Source organism: Electrona antarctica (assembly GCF_951216825.1).
Source record: "Electrona antarctica genome assembly, chromosome: 18".
Lineage (NCBI taxonomy): Eukaryota > Metazoa > Chordata > Actinopteri > Myctophiformes > Myctophidae > Electrona > Electrona antarctica.
This window is the reverse complement of record NC_136799.1, coordinates 38187494-38205974: the sequence shown is the minus strand read 5'-3', so window position 1 is coordinate 38205974 and position 18481 is coordinate 38187494. Positions and strand designations below refer to the sequence as shown.

The 18481-nt window shown below is 45.5% G+C and overlaps 1 protein-coding gene across 1 annotated transcript; it reads right to left on the bottom strand.

The window, feature by feature from the left end:
• Positions 1-7684: 7684 nt before the first annotated feature.
• pak6 (p21 (RAC1) activated kinase 6) lies at positions 7685-18211 on the bottom strand (the record flags this gene model as incomplete). The annotated part of the gene is made up of 8 exons (XM_079527817.1): positions 7685-7852; positions 8367-8501; positions 9105-9230; positions 9571-9697; positions 11396-11529; positions 11878-12411; positions 13661-14332; positions 18008-18211. The coding sequence occupies 8 exons, from the start codon at positions 18209-18211 to the stop codon at positions 7685-7687; spliced, it is 2100 nt and encodes a 699-aa protein (XP_079383943.1).
• Positions 18212-18481: the final 270 nt, after the last annotated feature.

Here is an 18481-nt window from a genome sequence, read left to right as displayed (position 1 = left end):
TTTTTGTCCCTAACCACCCATCTGAAAATGTTCTGTGCCAGGGAGCCCCGTACCAGATTGTATTATATTCTTGTAAGTAAGAATGTTTCCAAAAAATTCCAAATTCCACATTTTATTTCAAGACTTTTTTGAAAATAGCAGATCTACAAGTGAGCTTGTATATTGGCTATTTTCAAAGAGCAATCAGAGAGCATAGTCAGAATTATTATTACAGCTTGACCGGCGTTGCCAAGGTTTTTGTGTTGACAATATGCTGATCTACAGTATAAAGGTTTCAGTACCCAACATTGGCCAGCTTTTTGCGAATAAATGAGTTGGACTCTGCTTCTCGCTGCCCATCTCCATCTCCCACATCCCACTCTCCTCTTTCTTCCTCCCTCCCTCCCTCTCTAACTCTCCCAAACTTGAACATTACAGAATAGATTATTAGGGGCAATGTGAGGTTGGTTTAAAACTGTTTTCAAATTGAAGCTGTCAGATGCTGTCCATCCTTCAATGTATCTGTAAATCACTTGCATTTGAGTTGCTATATACCTTTTAGCTTCTTCCCGTCAATAGGCTATATCTACCCACTTGGAGGGCAGAGAATAGATCCTTGTGATCAAATTAGACACATGTCACAATACCATATCAATCTCATTGTTGACAGTTCCAGGGGGTCCTCCCCAGCTAAATGATTGATAGTTAGGAACCAAATGGCCCCGTACGGATCTGTAACTCTGAAAGCGTGCAAATGGCGTCCGTGGACTAATGCATATCAAACTGGGGGTCCTTGAAATGGTAAACAAGAAATGATCACATAGTGATATTTGTCAGGTGAAAGAAGCGCTGTCTCCGTTGTGTTCTCTCCCCCCAATATTAGTCTGATTATTTTAGTAACGTTAGTAAATGTTTGCGTGTCCGACGTTCTGTGTGTGGTCCAATGACTGTGTTTTGTTGGGGCTTTGCATTGGTTTTGCATTGGCTGCGCTGCGCTGTTTCAGCCGTGTTTGGTTTTAAGTTATATCGAGTGACGTTCGAACATGGTCTGTCTGCACATGCATTCGCATCGCGCACTCGCGCGTGTCGTTTATTTTCCATATGACTGTGTTATTGCTTGCTGTCGCTGGCGTCAATGTGACTCTTCATGCCGTTCACGTTGATGCGTGTGGTTTATTTTCCACATGCCTGGTTGCTGGCGTCAATTTCCACATGGCTAGCATTATGTTGCGACTGTTCATACCACGCAGAAGTTGAGTTTGTGACACGTGTATGCCGTGCAGTCGATGGGATGTTATGGGTTGTTGCCATTGTTAGCAACTGTCGTGACAGAGATAAGCTAAAAACCAGGCAAGCAACTGTTGGAAAAAAACAATCCGAGTTTTGCTGGAAATTAGCGGACTTGGCAACCCTGGAGTCAACTAGGTGGCGCAAAGTCGCTTATACATTTCATGGGTGATGTTAGGTCAGGTTTCACCTGACAAAAAAAGAGAACCATTTTTAGAGAATATCAGTCGTGCAGTGAGACTAGACATGCTAGCAGCGCTGCTAGGGGATGTGATGAGGTAAAGTGTCTTGCTAATATGAGGGACCTGCTGAGGATCTGATGAAGTGTCTGAGGCCGGATGGCGAGCAGCAAGGACGATGGAACCCTGGCGGTGCTTTTGTCACCTCCACTATTTGGGTCTGTTTTGGCCCTGCTGAGATTTATATTAGCAATTAAAATCAAATTAACGGCATAAGCTGTGGAGGGAGTACAGGCAAGGTATGTAAATGGGTGTTAACATGCACTTAGCCTACTTTATACTACCTTTTTTCATAGATACTGTACTTACAATAAATATAAAATCTGCAATCTACAGTCAATAAAAAGAAAAATGTATTCTGCTTTATGAAAAGATCCCTTGACCATCCAAAATGGGTTCTTGGATTTGATTCCCTGCTGTCCAGTGTCCAGTCAGCCAGTCATATTGACAGTTAAAAGTAGCTATAGGCTATACAGAGGTTCCCTACCTTTTTTTTCTTTGGAGCTCCCCCCTACTTTACATCTGACAAAAGATGAGAGCCTACACACGTGCGTGCACGTTAAATCATATACTTCTCATACGATCAATAGCGAAAATAGCGGTTCTACAATCTCACGATGCATTGCATCGCGAGACACACACTCTCGTTTTGGAACATGGAATCATATCACATTGAGGATATACACAGGCAGACGGTGGATGAAAGTTATGTTTTAGGACTACCTTCAAATAGAAAAGACCCCACTTCCCCCTGTGATCTTTGGCGCTCCCCAAGGGGGGCCCGAACTGGTTGAGAAACACGGCATTATGTCATTCAAGACCATGCAGTAACTCTAAACTAAATTGCTATTAACCATAGATTGCTGAATGAAATTAAGAGTATAGTGAATCATCGAAGAATATAACATATTAATTTCGTATAACATATAGCGGTTAGAGAATATGACACAAAACATATGAATTCTGTGTATCTGACAAAATAGTCCACAGCAGTGATGCAAGAGAGACGAGTCGATTCACAGACTTTCGCCAAATGCTGATCAGATGCTTATTGTTTACATTGTATATGGAATATGGCCATTGTTTCGCACGAAACCACTCTGAACATGGGTTGGGTGCACGGCACTTGCACACCGCTGCCAATGTATTATTCTCAGCAAGGTGACTGTCTATGTGACGTAATGTTATGTGCATATTGAGGCAGTACACACCTGTGTGTTATGTGGTTGTTCACCTGTTTGTCTGTAATTATCTCCGCCAGACCGCGAAGCCTGAGGCGGAGATTATGTTTTTTTAGTGAGTGAGCGAGCGAGTGAGTCCGGAGTTAATCTCATAAACCGCTGGACCTAAACTTAAACTAAACTCTGCGCCAAATGTTTGGGGCATGCTGCCAATAGACCAAGGAAGAAACCCCCCTGAATAATTTTCCAATCCATGAATATTCGTTGTGCATGGATTATAGCCTTTAATTTCATTATTTGTTGTACAAGAAAGTATTCAGGGTTTAAGTTATTTTTCTCTCACAAATAAAAGATAAAAGATTATCAAGATTGTTGTACCATGGATTGTCCATGAAACAAAAAGAGAAAGAAAAAGGTTCAAAATTGGCAAAAAAAACGTATGAAAAGGACTGCAATTGGACTGATCTATTTGTAGGTCAGGTCCGTTTGAAGATTTTCTGTTTGAAGATTTTTGCCTATAATGAATCATGTGAAAGTCTTTTGTCAAACTGCTGGAAATAAGTATGATGACAAAATATCCAACAACATCCAATATTAATTTAACTCCGAAAGGGTTAGAACACTATCTTGCTGTGTCGGCTCGAAAAAAGAATAACACTCAACACCATGCTCTATTCATAGGTTTTGCTTTGCTAAATCCATACTTAACTTTTCTCTGCTTCTCCATTCCATTAGCACAAAAGATTTATTCAGGGAGTTGGTTGGCGTGAAAGTAGCAACTTTATAACCCCACAGACATGAAAGTATAGCATAAATAAAGGGAGTAATTATTCTGTTTAAATAGCATTATATTTCTCTCCAGGCAGAGAGTGCTGGGGTTGAATGGAAGCTGCCACTGCATTATGGTCCTCAGATGGCTGTTTCCTAGGCAACGTGGGGAGGGCATGTGGAGAGGGAGGTATAAAAACGCCGGCAGCTCCTCACCGAGACTTACTCCGAGGTAAACACACTCACTGGCAACACAGACAGATATCTCCCGCTTTCTGAGCACACTTTAACAGGCTCAACTCTTATACCTGTTGGAAGTATGATGCGACCGAAGGACTTACGGCAGGGTTCTGGCACCAAGACATTTCTAGACGCCATGCACAGTGATAAAGTTCACTTGGCTCGATTCATCCTCGATGCCCTGGACGGACGCATCATCAACTCTAAAACGGAAAACAGCCGCACCCCCCTGATGTTTGCCGTGCACTTGCCGGAACCCGGAGCCAGGACAAAGTTCATTCGGCTGCTTGTGGAGAAAGGGGCCGATGTCAACACTCAGGATCAGGACGGCCGCACGGCCTTGAGCCATGCCTGTGAGATGGGTTACCTGGAGGTGGTCAAGCTGCTTGTGCAGTTCAACGCCGACCCAGACGTCATTGACACCTGGGGGAACAGCGCTTTGATGTATGCTGCCCTTTCTGGACACAGCCAGGTGTTGGAGTTCCTGGTACGGGCTTTCAAAAGAATGGGTCTCAGACTGGACCGAACCAATAATGCCGGTCATTCAGCCATCCAGGTGGCTGACTTCTTTGGACACGATCAGTGTGTCCAGGTTCTGAGCCTTCCTTGCAGAAAGAGTGTTGGAAAAGATGAGACACCCGTTGATGTCGGCAGCTCGGTAGGAAAGGGCCGTCCGCCCAGCAAACTCCCAAGACATGTTCTGGAGAGATTCTCCAAGAAGAAGGAGGACCCGCTGCCTGGGGTGTTCCAGAGACGACTGAAGGACGGGGACAGTGATGGGAAGTGGAAACCTTTCAGATGTCGCCGGAGCCAGACTCCAGAGGACAATGGCCACCAGCAGGCTGTCCCCCATCACCGTGAGAGAAGCCAGTCAGAGGTGGATGACACTCATGACAGTGTTCCGTTCACAGCCAAGCAACTCCCAAACTGCCAGCTAAGTGACACACGGGGGAGTAAAACACTGAACTACATCACCCGAGACAGGGTGCTTCAACAAGAGAAACCAGAGAGCTTTCCATTCTGGGGCAAAGCTAAGTCCTTTAACCTGGATCTCCTGAGCAGCAGAAAGCAGTCCTATCAGGGCGATGTGCGCGACATGAGCCTGTCAGTCAGCAAATTAAAGAGAGCCTCACTACAGGATGAGAGATCCCTGATGGACAAGATCGAATGTCAGGAGAACACTTTGGTAGCGGCAAACGACACGGACAAAACTGTCACCACACCAAAATCACTTTTGAACCGCAAGAGAACAACACAGGAGAACGGCAGGTCACGGCAAACCGAGAGCAACGATGCAGCTCTGTCAAACCAGAGGGAGCAGCAGAAGAGAGGAAGTGTCCCACCGCCGTCGGGCAGACACGGCAAACTGCTGTCCGCCAGAGGAGAGATGGAATCCGGGAAGATACCCGCCCATCCTCCCCCGGTGATCACCGTGCTGGGGAGCAGACTGCTGCGGCGATTCACCGCCCCCGAGTTCATGAAAATGGTGATGGACTGTTCCTCTGGCTCAGCAGGCGGCAGAGGACGCATGTCCCGCTCTGAGACGTACCCTTTCTCGGAGGCACATCATCAGCGAGTCAACAGCCAGCCGAGCATCGACAGCATCAGTGGAGTGAAGTGTGAGTTTGAAAGCAGCACCTGTTGATCGGAACAAGGAGGACTATACTGTATATGAAAACTGGTAGGATAACTAAGAATTATGACAAAGCATCAGGATCAGTTGTTGATATCTCCTGCTCACAGTGACAGTGAGAACATAACGCTTTGCTTGTGTTTCATATTATGACTGCTTCATGATGAGATTTGATCAATATTTAATGAAAGACAAATAGTGATATGTGCTGTTTATAACGGCTTAATGTTGAACTTCACTTCCTTTTATGAATTATGTCAGTCGTTCAAATTATGTGAGCTGTTCCATAATTAGGCTACTTAAAATCTTTAAGTACAGTTTATTATGAGATTATGAGGGACTGTACAATACATGCTTTGTTTGTGTTTCTAATAATTCTTGAAAGTTGAAGGTTATTATCTCCATAAGTATAATGTTTCAAGATTTCCTTCTGCAGCTGAATGATTGTGCATTTATATTTTGTGTAAAAATATAAAATAAATGCTTTGAAATGTCTGCGTGTCTCATTGAAGCTGTGTGTGTGTGTGTGACTGCATGTGTACAGACTGTGCACACGTGTGCATGGGCGCATGTCCCTTAGGAAAGGCACACAAGGTGACTGAATGAATTCACATCAAAACCCACCGGGTTCGGCTGAGATTCGTTATGCGTCATTTATTGATTTATTGTACAAAATTAAAATGTGTAATTCTCAGGTTTTCATGAAATGACCCACATATAGAAATACAAATACATGAAGAAACATGTAGCATCCGTGTGGGATTACAGAGAGCATGTGCAACGTGTTCTCAGCTGGTGGACCTCTTGTAGCATCACATGCCAAGCCTGTGTGCTTTATCTATATGCAAACTGATGCAAATACTGTCATACACACAAGCACACGCATGCACGCACACACACGTGCACGCACGCACACTCACGTGCACGCACACACACACACACACACACACACACACACACACACGCACACCTGTGGCTTTTAAAAAGTCAATCACAATACACAGAGGGATGTCGGATGCAAAGTCTGACATTTCATCATACTCAGACAGACAGACAGACAGACAGACAGACAGACAGACAGACAGACAGACACACACACACACACACACACACACACACACACACGTGCTTACAGCACACTTCCAAAATAAAATGAAATACATTTTTGAATTCATCTCATATAACTTACAGCAAGTATAAGGTTCTAATATACATAATTTATATTTACATGTGTTTGTCTGCTACGTTTCAAGTCCATTGTCTAAAATGAAACCTTGTTCACATCATACAAACTACCCACAACACCTTTTTGGAGAGAAACTATAAATATCAAAAGGAGGAATAATTCCATTGTTGTTGTTTTTCTTTTCTTCCAGTAGCCCAACAGTAGCAGCTGGGCATTATACCCATTAATTACAGAGAGAATGGAGGCTTTTCTCTCATATCCCAGTGTAACACATTATTCAAGCATTCACATCAGGCCTATTTGGCCATGCAAAAGAGCCCATTTCAGCGTTGAAAGCGTCCACTGATCAGTTTATAGTCTGGTTTCCACCACTAGATTGTGGATGTGCAGAGGTACCTCGTGTTAAGCTCTCTCTCTCTCCTCAAAAATGTCACAATGAGATGCAATGGTTCGAATCACAAGCTTTAACCACTCAGGCCCTATAGTCATTGTACGATAGAATAGCGGAAATAGCTGATCTATAAGCCCACAGCACGCCATGAGCTTGTAGATCACCTATTTTCTCTATATGAAAAAAAAGGAATGGAAAAGTGGGGACATTTTTGTAAATGTTTTGGAAAATCTGGAAATGTTTTAAAATGTGTTGGAAAATTTGGAAAATGTTTGAAAAAAGGTTTACAAATTGCGCCTATAATGACATGCCCAAAATAGGGACGCCATGGGGTTAAAGTGGTTAAGCTTCACATGTACCCGACTAGAGACAGTCTTGGTGGGTAGTACTAGTGCATGTTCATTGAGTTTCATTATCCTCCATCGATTATGCACCGCGTTAAGAAGAATCCCACTGGATGCCATAGGAATCCCGACACAGGTTGGGCTCAAACTGAGTTGAGATGTGGGGAGCAAGCAATGCTTACATGCTTGCCGCCTTTAACTCACTACGTAAGTGCTATTCTTTCAAGACCAAGCAGCCCATGCCATGTCTGTCAACCAAACTTGCTGTCTTGCCGTGATCCCTCCAGCAGCACCATGCTGTCTGGGTGCTCTCTGTGGAGGAAGCTGATCTCCCCATTGGCTGTTACAGGGGTTTGGGGCCTGTAGATCCACAGCCTGGCTGGATTGGTCCGACTGAAGGTATAGAGATGTCAAACGGACACGCGTGCCCAGAGGGTCAGCAGCGGGACATGCGCTTGCGGTACTGCTCCACCAGGGGGACCAGGCACTGGGGAGAGCCGCACTGCAGCAGGAAGGGGTGCTCCAGGAGGTCCGTGGCGCTGGCTCTCTCCATCGGGTCCCGGGTCAGCATACGATCCAGGAAGTCCTTCAACACTGGAGAGATCTGGGATGGAAGGGGAGGGGGAGAGTGTCATCTTTAAAAGTGTGTGTGTGTGTGGGGGGGGGGGGGGGGGGGGAATCAGCGTGCGTCTACCCTTCGCCGAGAGGCGCGGGTAACCCGCTGAGCCCGGCTCGTGATGGGGATTGGGGATTTAAATTATTCCCCCACTAAGACTATATTTATTTTTGGGCTTTTGTAGCTTTATTGATAGGATAGTAGACTGGCAGGAAATGGGGAGAGAGATGGGGAGTGACACGCAGCAAAGGTCATCGGAATTGGGATTCGATTTGGCTTTGCAGCCTATGGTGCCCGGACCACCACGCCGGCGGCCCAGGCCAAGACTAATCGCACTTTTTTTTTCAGGTCCCCTGTGGTACGAAAGTCATTTTCAGGGCTAGAACTATTTTTTTAGAGCTAAGGTTTACATAATTAGTCACTCAGGTTCAGCGGTTTGGGTGGTTGGGGTTTGTATGTATGTTGCTCTGATTCTCTGTTACAAAGTGTTCTCATACTGTACCTGGCTGGGGTTGCGTACAGTGGGGGCCATCTCATCTCTCAGTCTCTTCATAGCAGCTACTGGGGTCTCACTGAAGTAGGGAGGCTCTCCGTCCACCATCTCTACCACCATGATGCCCAGAGACCACACATCCACCTGGCACGCACGTACAACCATTTCACACAATCAACCTTCAGCTTTCAAGTGTAAATCATCAAAGTACAGATTTCCCCTGTGCGCCTGTGGGCATTTAAGGGTGTAGTTCACCCAAAAAATGACTTATTTACTAGGAGGTAGGAGACTCAACCGGTCATCAAATTATTGCCTCAGGAATGCGACAAAAAACAAAAGCATCTCCATGAATTCAAGGCTTCATGGGGTGTGTAATTGATAGAAAGAATGTAAAGGTCACAATCAGGGACTTATTTTAATGAACCAATCTGTATAGAGTGTGAGGATACAATATAACTAGTACGCATACAGTGGTTGGAAATGGTTTCCCCTATTCTTTCATTCATACATTTTAGGAAATGTACTGGTTGAAAATGTCAATAAAGCTATTTGAAGTGCTATTAGTGACGTCTCAATAGCCAGACAAAGTTTTGATTGAGGTTAGTTTTAAGTAGTTCTTGTGAGGTTACGGTGGTTAGGTTCTCTAATGCCAGCATGGCACAGCAACATTTGAATGGTGAACTTTTCTGGAGCTGTCGCTGCTAGGCTGTAGTTGTAATGAACATGGAATGTTAATGCGTTACTCACCTCGGTGCCGTATGGAGATTTGGAGATGACTTCGGGAGCCATCCAATATGGTGTGCCCACAAGCGATTTTCTTTTCGGGATGTCCTTACTGATCTGGGCACAGAAGCCGAAGTCGGACAGCTTGATCTGTGGGGGCGTTTGGAAATGATTGCTCATTCATAATGCAACATGGCATATTGGGATCTGTTATGTAATGACATTCAAATGTGAAACATTTCAAGTGCAGCCCCATTTGAAGAGCGGAGCGCTTGCTACACAGCAAAATCACAAGTTTGAATTTTGCTCAGAGGGCACACGTGCTGTATGGATCCAAATGGACCTGTATGGGTCTGCACCTCTGAGAGCTACTGTACAACATATAGAACCACTGGCCATATTATGGGTCCATTTGGTGTCATTTGTACACTCCCCACAGTTAAATGGACAGGATTTATAGTACAGTGTAGATGGAGGTATGTTATCGTACCCTCCCGTCCAGTGTGAGCAGTATCGAGTCACTCTTAATGTCTCTGTGGATCACTCCCTGTGAGTGCAGGTACGCCAACGCCTGCAGAACCGCCTCACACACTGTGGCAATTTGCTCTTCGGTCAGCCTGAGGGCCCACACACACACACACACACACACACACACACACACACACACACACACACACACACACACACACACACACACACACACACACACACACACACACACACACACACACACACACACACACACACACACACACACACACACACACACACACAATAGATTTACACACATTAGTGGGTGTTGCTGCAGTAACTGCTTCAGCAGAATACACTTAAATCCATGCGTCGTCATGCCGCAGGCAGACAATAAGAAAGTACGCCAGACTTGAAAACAAGTAAAAAGCTTCCGTGTTTGAAGTCAATTCTCCCTGTATCATAAATCAAACATACTGTATACTGTAGCTGCTGGCACATAAATAAGAGACAAGCATTTTCTGTTTCAAACTATTACAAGAGTCCTGTGCTCTCTAAGCCCTATAAGCCTTTCATCAAATCACAAAATGTGTGATTCGAAGAAAATAGCAGATCTACAAGCTCACATGGCATCACATTAAATGTGATGCCATGTGAGCTTGTAGATCTGCTATTTTCTTTTTAAGATTCTTTTTTTATAATATTTATTTTATTTGGAAAAAGCAGTAGAATAACAGCATTTCTATAAGATTCTAACATTTTTGGAAGTGTCTGCCTACATGTCCAAATACGACTATAAAGAAGTGCCTTCGTCATAGTGATGGCCTACACTTTATATACAGTTCATAGTGATGGCGAATCCCCATGTGATTTGTGACAATGCGCTTAGGTGGACGAGCCAGGCAGTATAGCACAGTGTGACAAAAAGAGATGCCTCAAGTTCAACACAGAAGCTTGAGCCATCACTCCACTTCTCATTTTAGCAAGATATCGATCATGCTAAAAAATATGACTTGAAGCCAGAAGGAGGTGTAATTTAGCAAAGGGGTTTCATTCCAGACAGTTCTGTCGATACAGTGATCTTAAAGATTTGACGAGCACCGGCTGTGACAGCTGGCTTATTTTAATGGCAGTCGGCTTGGGAGAAATGTCCCATATGAGTCCACACATCTGATTCTGGGCTCATCCTCGGAGAGTACGTAAACCAGCAGGGTTGTTAAGAATCTAAAACAGAACGGCAAGTTAATTTACTTTGTTTAAGTTTCCACCTTCTGCATGCTGTGGATCAATATGTTTCCCTTGTTTTGGATGCATGCTGTATTGAACACCACAACAGGGACACCAAATCAAATTCTTCGTCCAGCAGCATCGACTCCCCCACATGTCATTTCAACATGCACAAATTGCATTATGTTATTGAATTATCGTGTTCTCCGGAGGAAGATGTTATTTTCGGCTGTGGTTTAGAATTCCGGGATGAGACTGAAGGGGATTCTTTGTGATGCAACGTTTTACTTCTTGTACCAGAATCACTGGTTCACTGAGTCAATACCATACTACCACCTTGTGGTTGAACTAGTTATTAAAGATGATCTCATAACTAGACTGAATGAATGCACTGCAACATACTTGATTTCATGCACTCCCAATCGGTTGTGTTTATGTGGATCATACAATTTGCTACGCTTTTTTGTGAATTTGTGAATATCTGCAAGCTTGTAGATCGGCTATTTTTGCTATTTGACAAATATAGGGCATAAGTGGTTAACCGAGATGTGCATAAATGAGGTTCTTCCGTTGATGGTTCATGGTTGATGTTGGGGTCTTGTAGTTACTGTACGCACCTGGTTTCAGACACAATGTTGGTCAGTGCTCCACCCTGCAGGTACTCCATGATAACCCACAGCTCCTCCTCCACCAGGGCCGACTTGAACATCTCCACCACGTTCCTGTGCTGGTAGTCCCTCATAATCACCACCTGCAAGGGACGCCAAACAACCAGTATACTAGCATCAAAAGGCCGGGGAGAAGACCTATGTGACATGGCCGCTGAGAGGCTTCGACAGATGTAAGCAGGAGAACTTTCAATTGATAAACAAGTGTTGTGATGTGTTACTTGTGTGGCGCTTTGAGATGGAGCGTCCAGGTTTGTAGGTGTTGTATACTGTATAGCATCGGACAGTGGTTCTCTAACATTTTTACATCAAAGACCCCCAAATTGATACGTAATAGGCCGCGGACCACCGCGTTTTGTGCAAGCCAGGGATCCCATATGAATGATTCCCACTTTGAGAACCATACTGATGTCTAGAACCGTACACCGTACCTCGTTAAAGAGCAACTCTCTCCTCTGCTGCCTCCGCAGGTCCATCATCTTCACCGCCACCTGCCGACCGCTGTGCTTCTCCCGGGCGATGCACACCACCCCCGTCGAGCCTTCGCCGATCTTCACAAAGTTCTCCAGGTAGGACCGCGGCTCTCCCTTATCCACCACCATCTGCAGGGCGGCCTTGAACTGCTCGTGGGTCACCTTGGGCGGGTCCGGGGGCGGCCTGGGCGACGGGTACTGCTGGGGTCTGAAGGCCGGCGAGCAGGTGCCGAGCGGACTGGTGGCCAGGGAGCCCGGGGGGGACGGCCGGGGCTGGGACGGGCTATCCTGCATGACGTAAGAAGGGTTGGGGCAGCCGGAATGTCTCAGGAAGGGTTCCGGCCCGTTGGGTCTCAGGCCCATGTTAGGGGACAGGCCCAGGGTGTAGCTGGCTGAGGAGCGGACGGTCCTTTGCGGCCTGATGCCGCTGACCAAAGGACTGCTGGTGCCAGTGGGCAGGAAGCTGGAGTGGTACCTCACGGCAGACTCTGCCTGCAAGATAAGAGGGAGAGGGGGGAGGGGTGTCAGAGAAAATTGGCCACTTGCCCAGGGTCCCTGCTCCGCTTTATAACTGAATATAAATCACATCCTTCATTGTCGCACTCTGCATCCTATTCACCTGATATGCCCCACACAAAGATGTTGCCACAGGGACCCAAATGTCCCCATTGAGATCTTGCCAAACATAGCATCTCTCGGCGCTTACAAGCACGCAGGGACGCAAATCATATTTTATGGCCATCAAATAAAATACCCCACAGCTTTAATTGAACAGTCATCTGCGGCATAAAGCGGTGTGATTGGCCCTGGAAGACGTGAAGACGTGAAGACGTGAAGAATTTGACAGCTTCGGCATGAATGTGATCCCCCTCTAACACTTGCGGAAAGATGCCTCAATTTGCAGTTTATGGCAATAAGCAGATTAATACGAAACAAAACAAGTTGATGAGCATGATGATACATGATACCTTTTAACTAATACCTCTATCAATGATGTGATCACATTTTGGGGATGACTATTGGTACTGGTTGGTTCAGACAGAAGTTTTTAGGTGTAATGTGTATGTGATGACAAATCATGTAAAGGCATTTCAGCAAAAACAGTCTAATAAGTACATTCTATCACTTTACTGTAATGCAGCATTTAATCAGAATCTGTTTAATCTGTTTAACCATCTTATATCAGGGATTTCCCTCATATCCCAGACCGTATCTATGCTCATCATTTTATATCGCCCAGTTCCGCATTGTGATAAATTAATTATGCATGCATGTATTCTGAGATTATGGTATCATCAATATACCATAATATATACAATATTGGGCATCTCAGGCAGAAACCTTGTATTTCCATATTGGAACTTTTTTTTATATAATGATTTATTTTTTGGCTTTTTTATGCCTTTATTAGGATAGGAAATGGTGGAGAGAGAGGTAGGGAGTGACACGCAGCAAAGGTCGTCGTGATCGGGACTCGAACCCGCGACACGCTGTCAGGGTAGGTGGCCTAGGTGCCCGGACCTCTACATATTGCAACTTTTTAAGTATTTCGTAAATGAATGGCCTCTTTCATCGTACAATTGTATCATGCAAAAGTAGAGATGTCAAGCTGGAAAATATTGAAAGTGAAAATGGTTAAGTCTGTCTGTGGGTTTTATAAATATGTAAAGAATACAAAATTCTAAGCACTTGTGACACATTGGACCATTGGAACGCAAAAAAGAAAAAGGTGCAGCCTTACCTTCAGATCATAAGAGGAGAATGGCCTCCCGGGGCTGTTGTGTGAGTGCATGTAGAGTGGTAAATTGGTGCGGAACTCCGTAGTGTGTCCCCCCATGAGGTCTCCATGGGGCTGCTGGACAGCCATAGCCGGGCTGTAGAAACACGCTATGGGTCTTTGGTTAGGTGGGACCCCCCTCGGCAGCTGGAAGTCTCTCCTCCACACCACCCTTTCCTGGGGACCGCTCATATCGCTGCTCATGTAAGCCCCGTGGCTACGTGGCTGGGGGGGCAGAAACTGGGCGGGGGGATGCAGGGGACCGTCCAGGGTGTTGACGCTGACCTCATAGGTGGACTTGGCCCTGGGCAGGACGCCGTTGGGCTGCAGGGTGATGCTCTTCTTCATGCCCAGGTAGGGCGTGTTGGTCTCACTGTGGATGTGCCTGGCTCTGTCCCTCCAGTGCTGCCGGGACGGATCCTCGTCCTCGTCCTCGTCGTCCTGGGTCAGGCCCTCGTACTGGTAGGTGTCGCCCTCCTTGACCTCCCCCAGCCGTCCCAGGGACTGGGCTCTCTTCCTGGACGAGGGGCTGCTCTTCCTCAGGGAGTTGGAGCTGGTCACGGACAGACGGTTCATGTCGTTGATCATGGCCGCGATGTAGTCACCGTGGCCTATCATGCTCCCCCGCACGATGGTCTGAGAGGGGAGAGAAGGGCATTCATCTTCGTCACACTGTGTTCACATTATGCGTGGAGTTTGTGCTGAGGCGAATAATGAGCATGACATAATCATCACTCGGAGCCCATGCAGTTAAATTTAGACCTGAGAAGCTGCTAAGGACATCTTTGTCAGTCTTCAAAGACACAGACTTGAGACTTTCCCCCCAATGGATTGTGGTGACAATGCGGTGACAAATGTACACAGCAAAATATTTAAGGGGACCCAGTAACAAATAGGGTGAGCCTATGCAACTCCCCCTATATTGCACAATTCAGATGATCATGTGAAATGATCAGTATAAGCTGATGACGAATGTCTTATGCCCGATTGATACTATACCGAAAATAGAAGATCTACAACCTCATAATGCGTCATAAATGCGACAAAGATGCTATTTTTGGTGTGCGGCACCATTGTACGATGGAGCATAGATCAGGCATCAGACTGGTAAACTCAAAGGGCCTAAACGTCCCCCTGGCAGAGAATGACGACACTGACATGAAGCAGGAGGTGGCATTTACGGTTTGAACCTATCAGAGAGGACGCCCAGTGGCATCTTTTAGTCAGTCTCTGGGTAGAATGGTTGTTCAGTTTACAGTCACTCAACATCTCCTCTCGTCTGTCTCTGCCTGGTCTGGTGCCATTTGAGCTGCACAGTGGGGCTGAGGTCAGCCAACATGTCACCCAGTGCCTCCCAGGAAGGAGGCAGTGATAATGACCCAATTGGCTGATTGTTTTGGAAGATGCCATTATAAAAACGTTCTATATTGATTTTAACCACTTAAAAACTATACTAAACTACTGTAATACTTAGTTGACTAGACTCGGAGCTGTACTATATATTCTTCCCCTGTGCAGCAAATGCGTTTGCCGAAAAGCTCACAATATGTTGCGTTGCGATGCTTTGTAAGGTTGTAGATCGACTATTTTTGGCGAATGTTCCACACAGAAAAGGGATGCTATGCTGTTCAAGTGGTTAAAAGCTCCAATCCATAACTGTATTTATGAATACAATTATATATATATATATATTTTAATAATTTTTATCACACGATTTTGCAACCCAGTTTTTTCACCCAGTGCCAATTATCTAATGTAATCCTGGGCGCTACACTTCCTCTGCCAACCTGGGGGGGCAGTGGACTGACCTCATGCCTCCTTCTATGCATGAGGAGTCCAAGTTGCTTCTTTTCACCTGACAGGGGGGAGTTTCCCTGGCCGGACGTAGCGCGTGGAAGGAACACGTTATTCTGACCAGTTCCTTTCCCCTCCATCAGGTGCCCCGGCTGGCCAGGGGGAGGTAGGTTTAGAGACCAGGATTACTGCATGTTTTTGTGAGGGTACCTACCCTAGGGGACACGGGGAGAACATGCAAACTCCACACAGAAAGTAAAATTAAAATTTCTATTAAATTAAATTTATATTAAAATTATATTTTGACCAATTCATATGGTAGACTCCGTAGAGTACCATATGTACACAATATAACACAAACTGTGGTGGTTGTAGTTCTGTAGTTCTGCCTGCTCTTCCATTGAAACATTGTGCTTAGGTTTACAATTTTTCCTCTTCCCAAACAGGCTTTCTGTATTCCTAGTATTAGATTATTATTAGTAGTAGATTATTTCAGCGGTAGCCTGGGGCGCTTGGGCAGCGGACCGATGTTCAGCTCATGCAGAAAGGACATGAACGGATGACAGTTTTAAGCCCTATTTTATAGGTATGACAGTGTCAGGCAAATAGCCGCTTTATAAGCTCACAATGCATCTCATGGTAGCCGTGGCATGTTGTGAGCTTGTAAATCATCTATTTAGAAGAAAACAAAATCACACCTCTGTGATGGACGCCCAGATTTCTGGGGGCATGTTGATGTTTGATGATGATTTATTTACAAGATGTATTTGTATCAGCGAGATGACATCGCTGATCATTAATATTTACCCTAAACAAACATTAAAGTCCATAGACTTTCTGGCACGAATTACATCATAATTTACCCTATACAAACATTACAGTCCATAGACTTCACAATGTATCCTAAACAAACATTAAAGTCCATATTAGACTTTGGCTGGGACAGGAAATGTATAATTAGGCTCTGGACAAACATAGACTTGGCTGGCCTATGATGTAATTTGGGAAAGCCATGCATTGGAGAGGCTAGCACCCTAGCCTAGAGTATATATGAATAGAGACGGCACCCGGATGAAACCCTGAGGCGAAATGGACATAGTGGCTGAATTTGATATTGCAGCGTGGGCCCAAACACATGAACGCGCTGGTCCGTTGACTATCATTGTGCACGTTCACGATGACACGTGAACGCTGAATACCTGCAATGATAGTCAGCGGCAGCGCGTTCATGTGTTTGGGCCCAATCCTACCCAGAATGCACAGTGAAATCGCCTCATGCGCTTTTGAGCAACTTAATGCAAGTGGATGGGAGGAGAACTCGGGTGCCGTCTCTATTCATATATACTCTAAGCTAGCACCCCTCAACAAGTTTTTGGCCTATATATACTGGCATACATGCCCAAAATCTGGACGGCAGGTTGAAAGTGGGTAAAGCAATTCAAGGTTTTCCTCCCTGTCCGCTTGAGGGACGTGTTTTCTCTCAAATGATATTTGATCAGCCTGTCATGCTTTGTTATTTACATTGCATGAGTCTGTCGAGCAACAGCAATCTCATCTTGATGATGCTATTAAATCTATAAATCCCACCTAAAAGCTGACATGATGGTTCTCATATTGCACAGTGGCGACCACGTCCCAGTTGCTAATAAAAATGTTGTGTGTTTTGTCCTTTTTTATTTTTATTTTTTATTTGAAGGCGGGGGGCGTATATAAACGGAACAGACAGAGCGTGGAAATCCTGAGATTTGCAGGCTTTATCGCTCACTGGCATTTCCTTTGCTGTACCTGCACTTTTCATCCCCTCTGCCTGACATCTGTGGAGAGGCACCATGGATCGTTATTAATTGCCTGCATGGAGTAATAAATCTTGCATCCCTCGGAGGATTCAACGTTGTACAGTCAGTGTACACAGCAGGGTCATTAGCCCAGCCCCGTGATAGATAAGAAAGCGATATGACAGCGAACGGGAGGGGGGCATGCAGGGCCTGGCCTTCTGCACTGCCATCACAGGATTATGGCGTTTTCTGAGGGACAGCAGGGGGCCTCTGCAGCACTGAAGGACGTACACATTCTGGTGCATTCGTAGAATAAACAGCACTGTCTGTTTATGGGACGGATTTACAAAGAACTCTTTGTGAAAAGTTCATTGGCCACTTTTCAGCCTAGCATCCTTATTTTGGCCATGTCAAAATATAGGGAATTTGTTTTTGTTTTTGTAAAAGAAAAAAAGATTCCCAAAATAGTGAATATAGCCTTGTAAGCTATTTTCGTTATTGGTCATACGATGACGTGTATAACGCTTAACCCCGTAAACCCAGCATCCGTATTGTGGGGACAATAACAGAAAACAGAAAAGACACTAGTATAGAGCCCTGCGGGACTCCGGTCAACCATGTGGGGTTTAAGTGGGCTAGTTAAGGGCTAGTTGATTATGACGTGCAGTTCAACGAGAGGTCACAGGAACGGATCAATAAACAGATAGAGAGGATGGTCCTGCGCGGCCTTCTGCGTACGTACCTTCTTGGGCCTCAGCTCCACCTCCGTGATCCTCGACGGGTCCACCATGGGTTTGGGCCGGCGTAGGTTCTCTATCAGGCTCTGCCATTGGCTCGGCAGGCCTATGAAGCAGCCCCGCTTGACGTCAAACGAGGTGTGGACCCGGTGCTCAAAGTTCTTGGGCCCCGAGATCTCGGGCCTCTTCTTTTTCTTCTTGCGAAACATCCTCACTGGGTCCACGCGAGTGACAGCTTGCCCGCGTCAGGTCGGCTCTGTGTGAGAAATTTCAGACAGGCCTTGACACATAGCACAAAACGCAAACGAAGCACACATGCAAAAAAAATGAAAAAAAGATTAGATATGTAAGCTTATTCAAATGAGCTACGGCCGCAGACATGGACTGACCACTCTCCTCTAGGCCCTGAACTTTGAACGGACATATTCAGCTGAAATCTGCCTTGCAGATGTCTTCTATAGTATGCGAGAGAGAGAGAG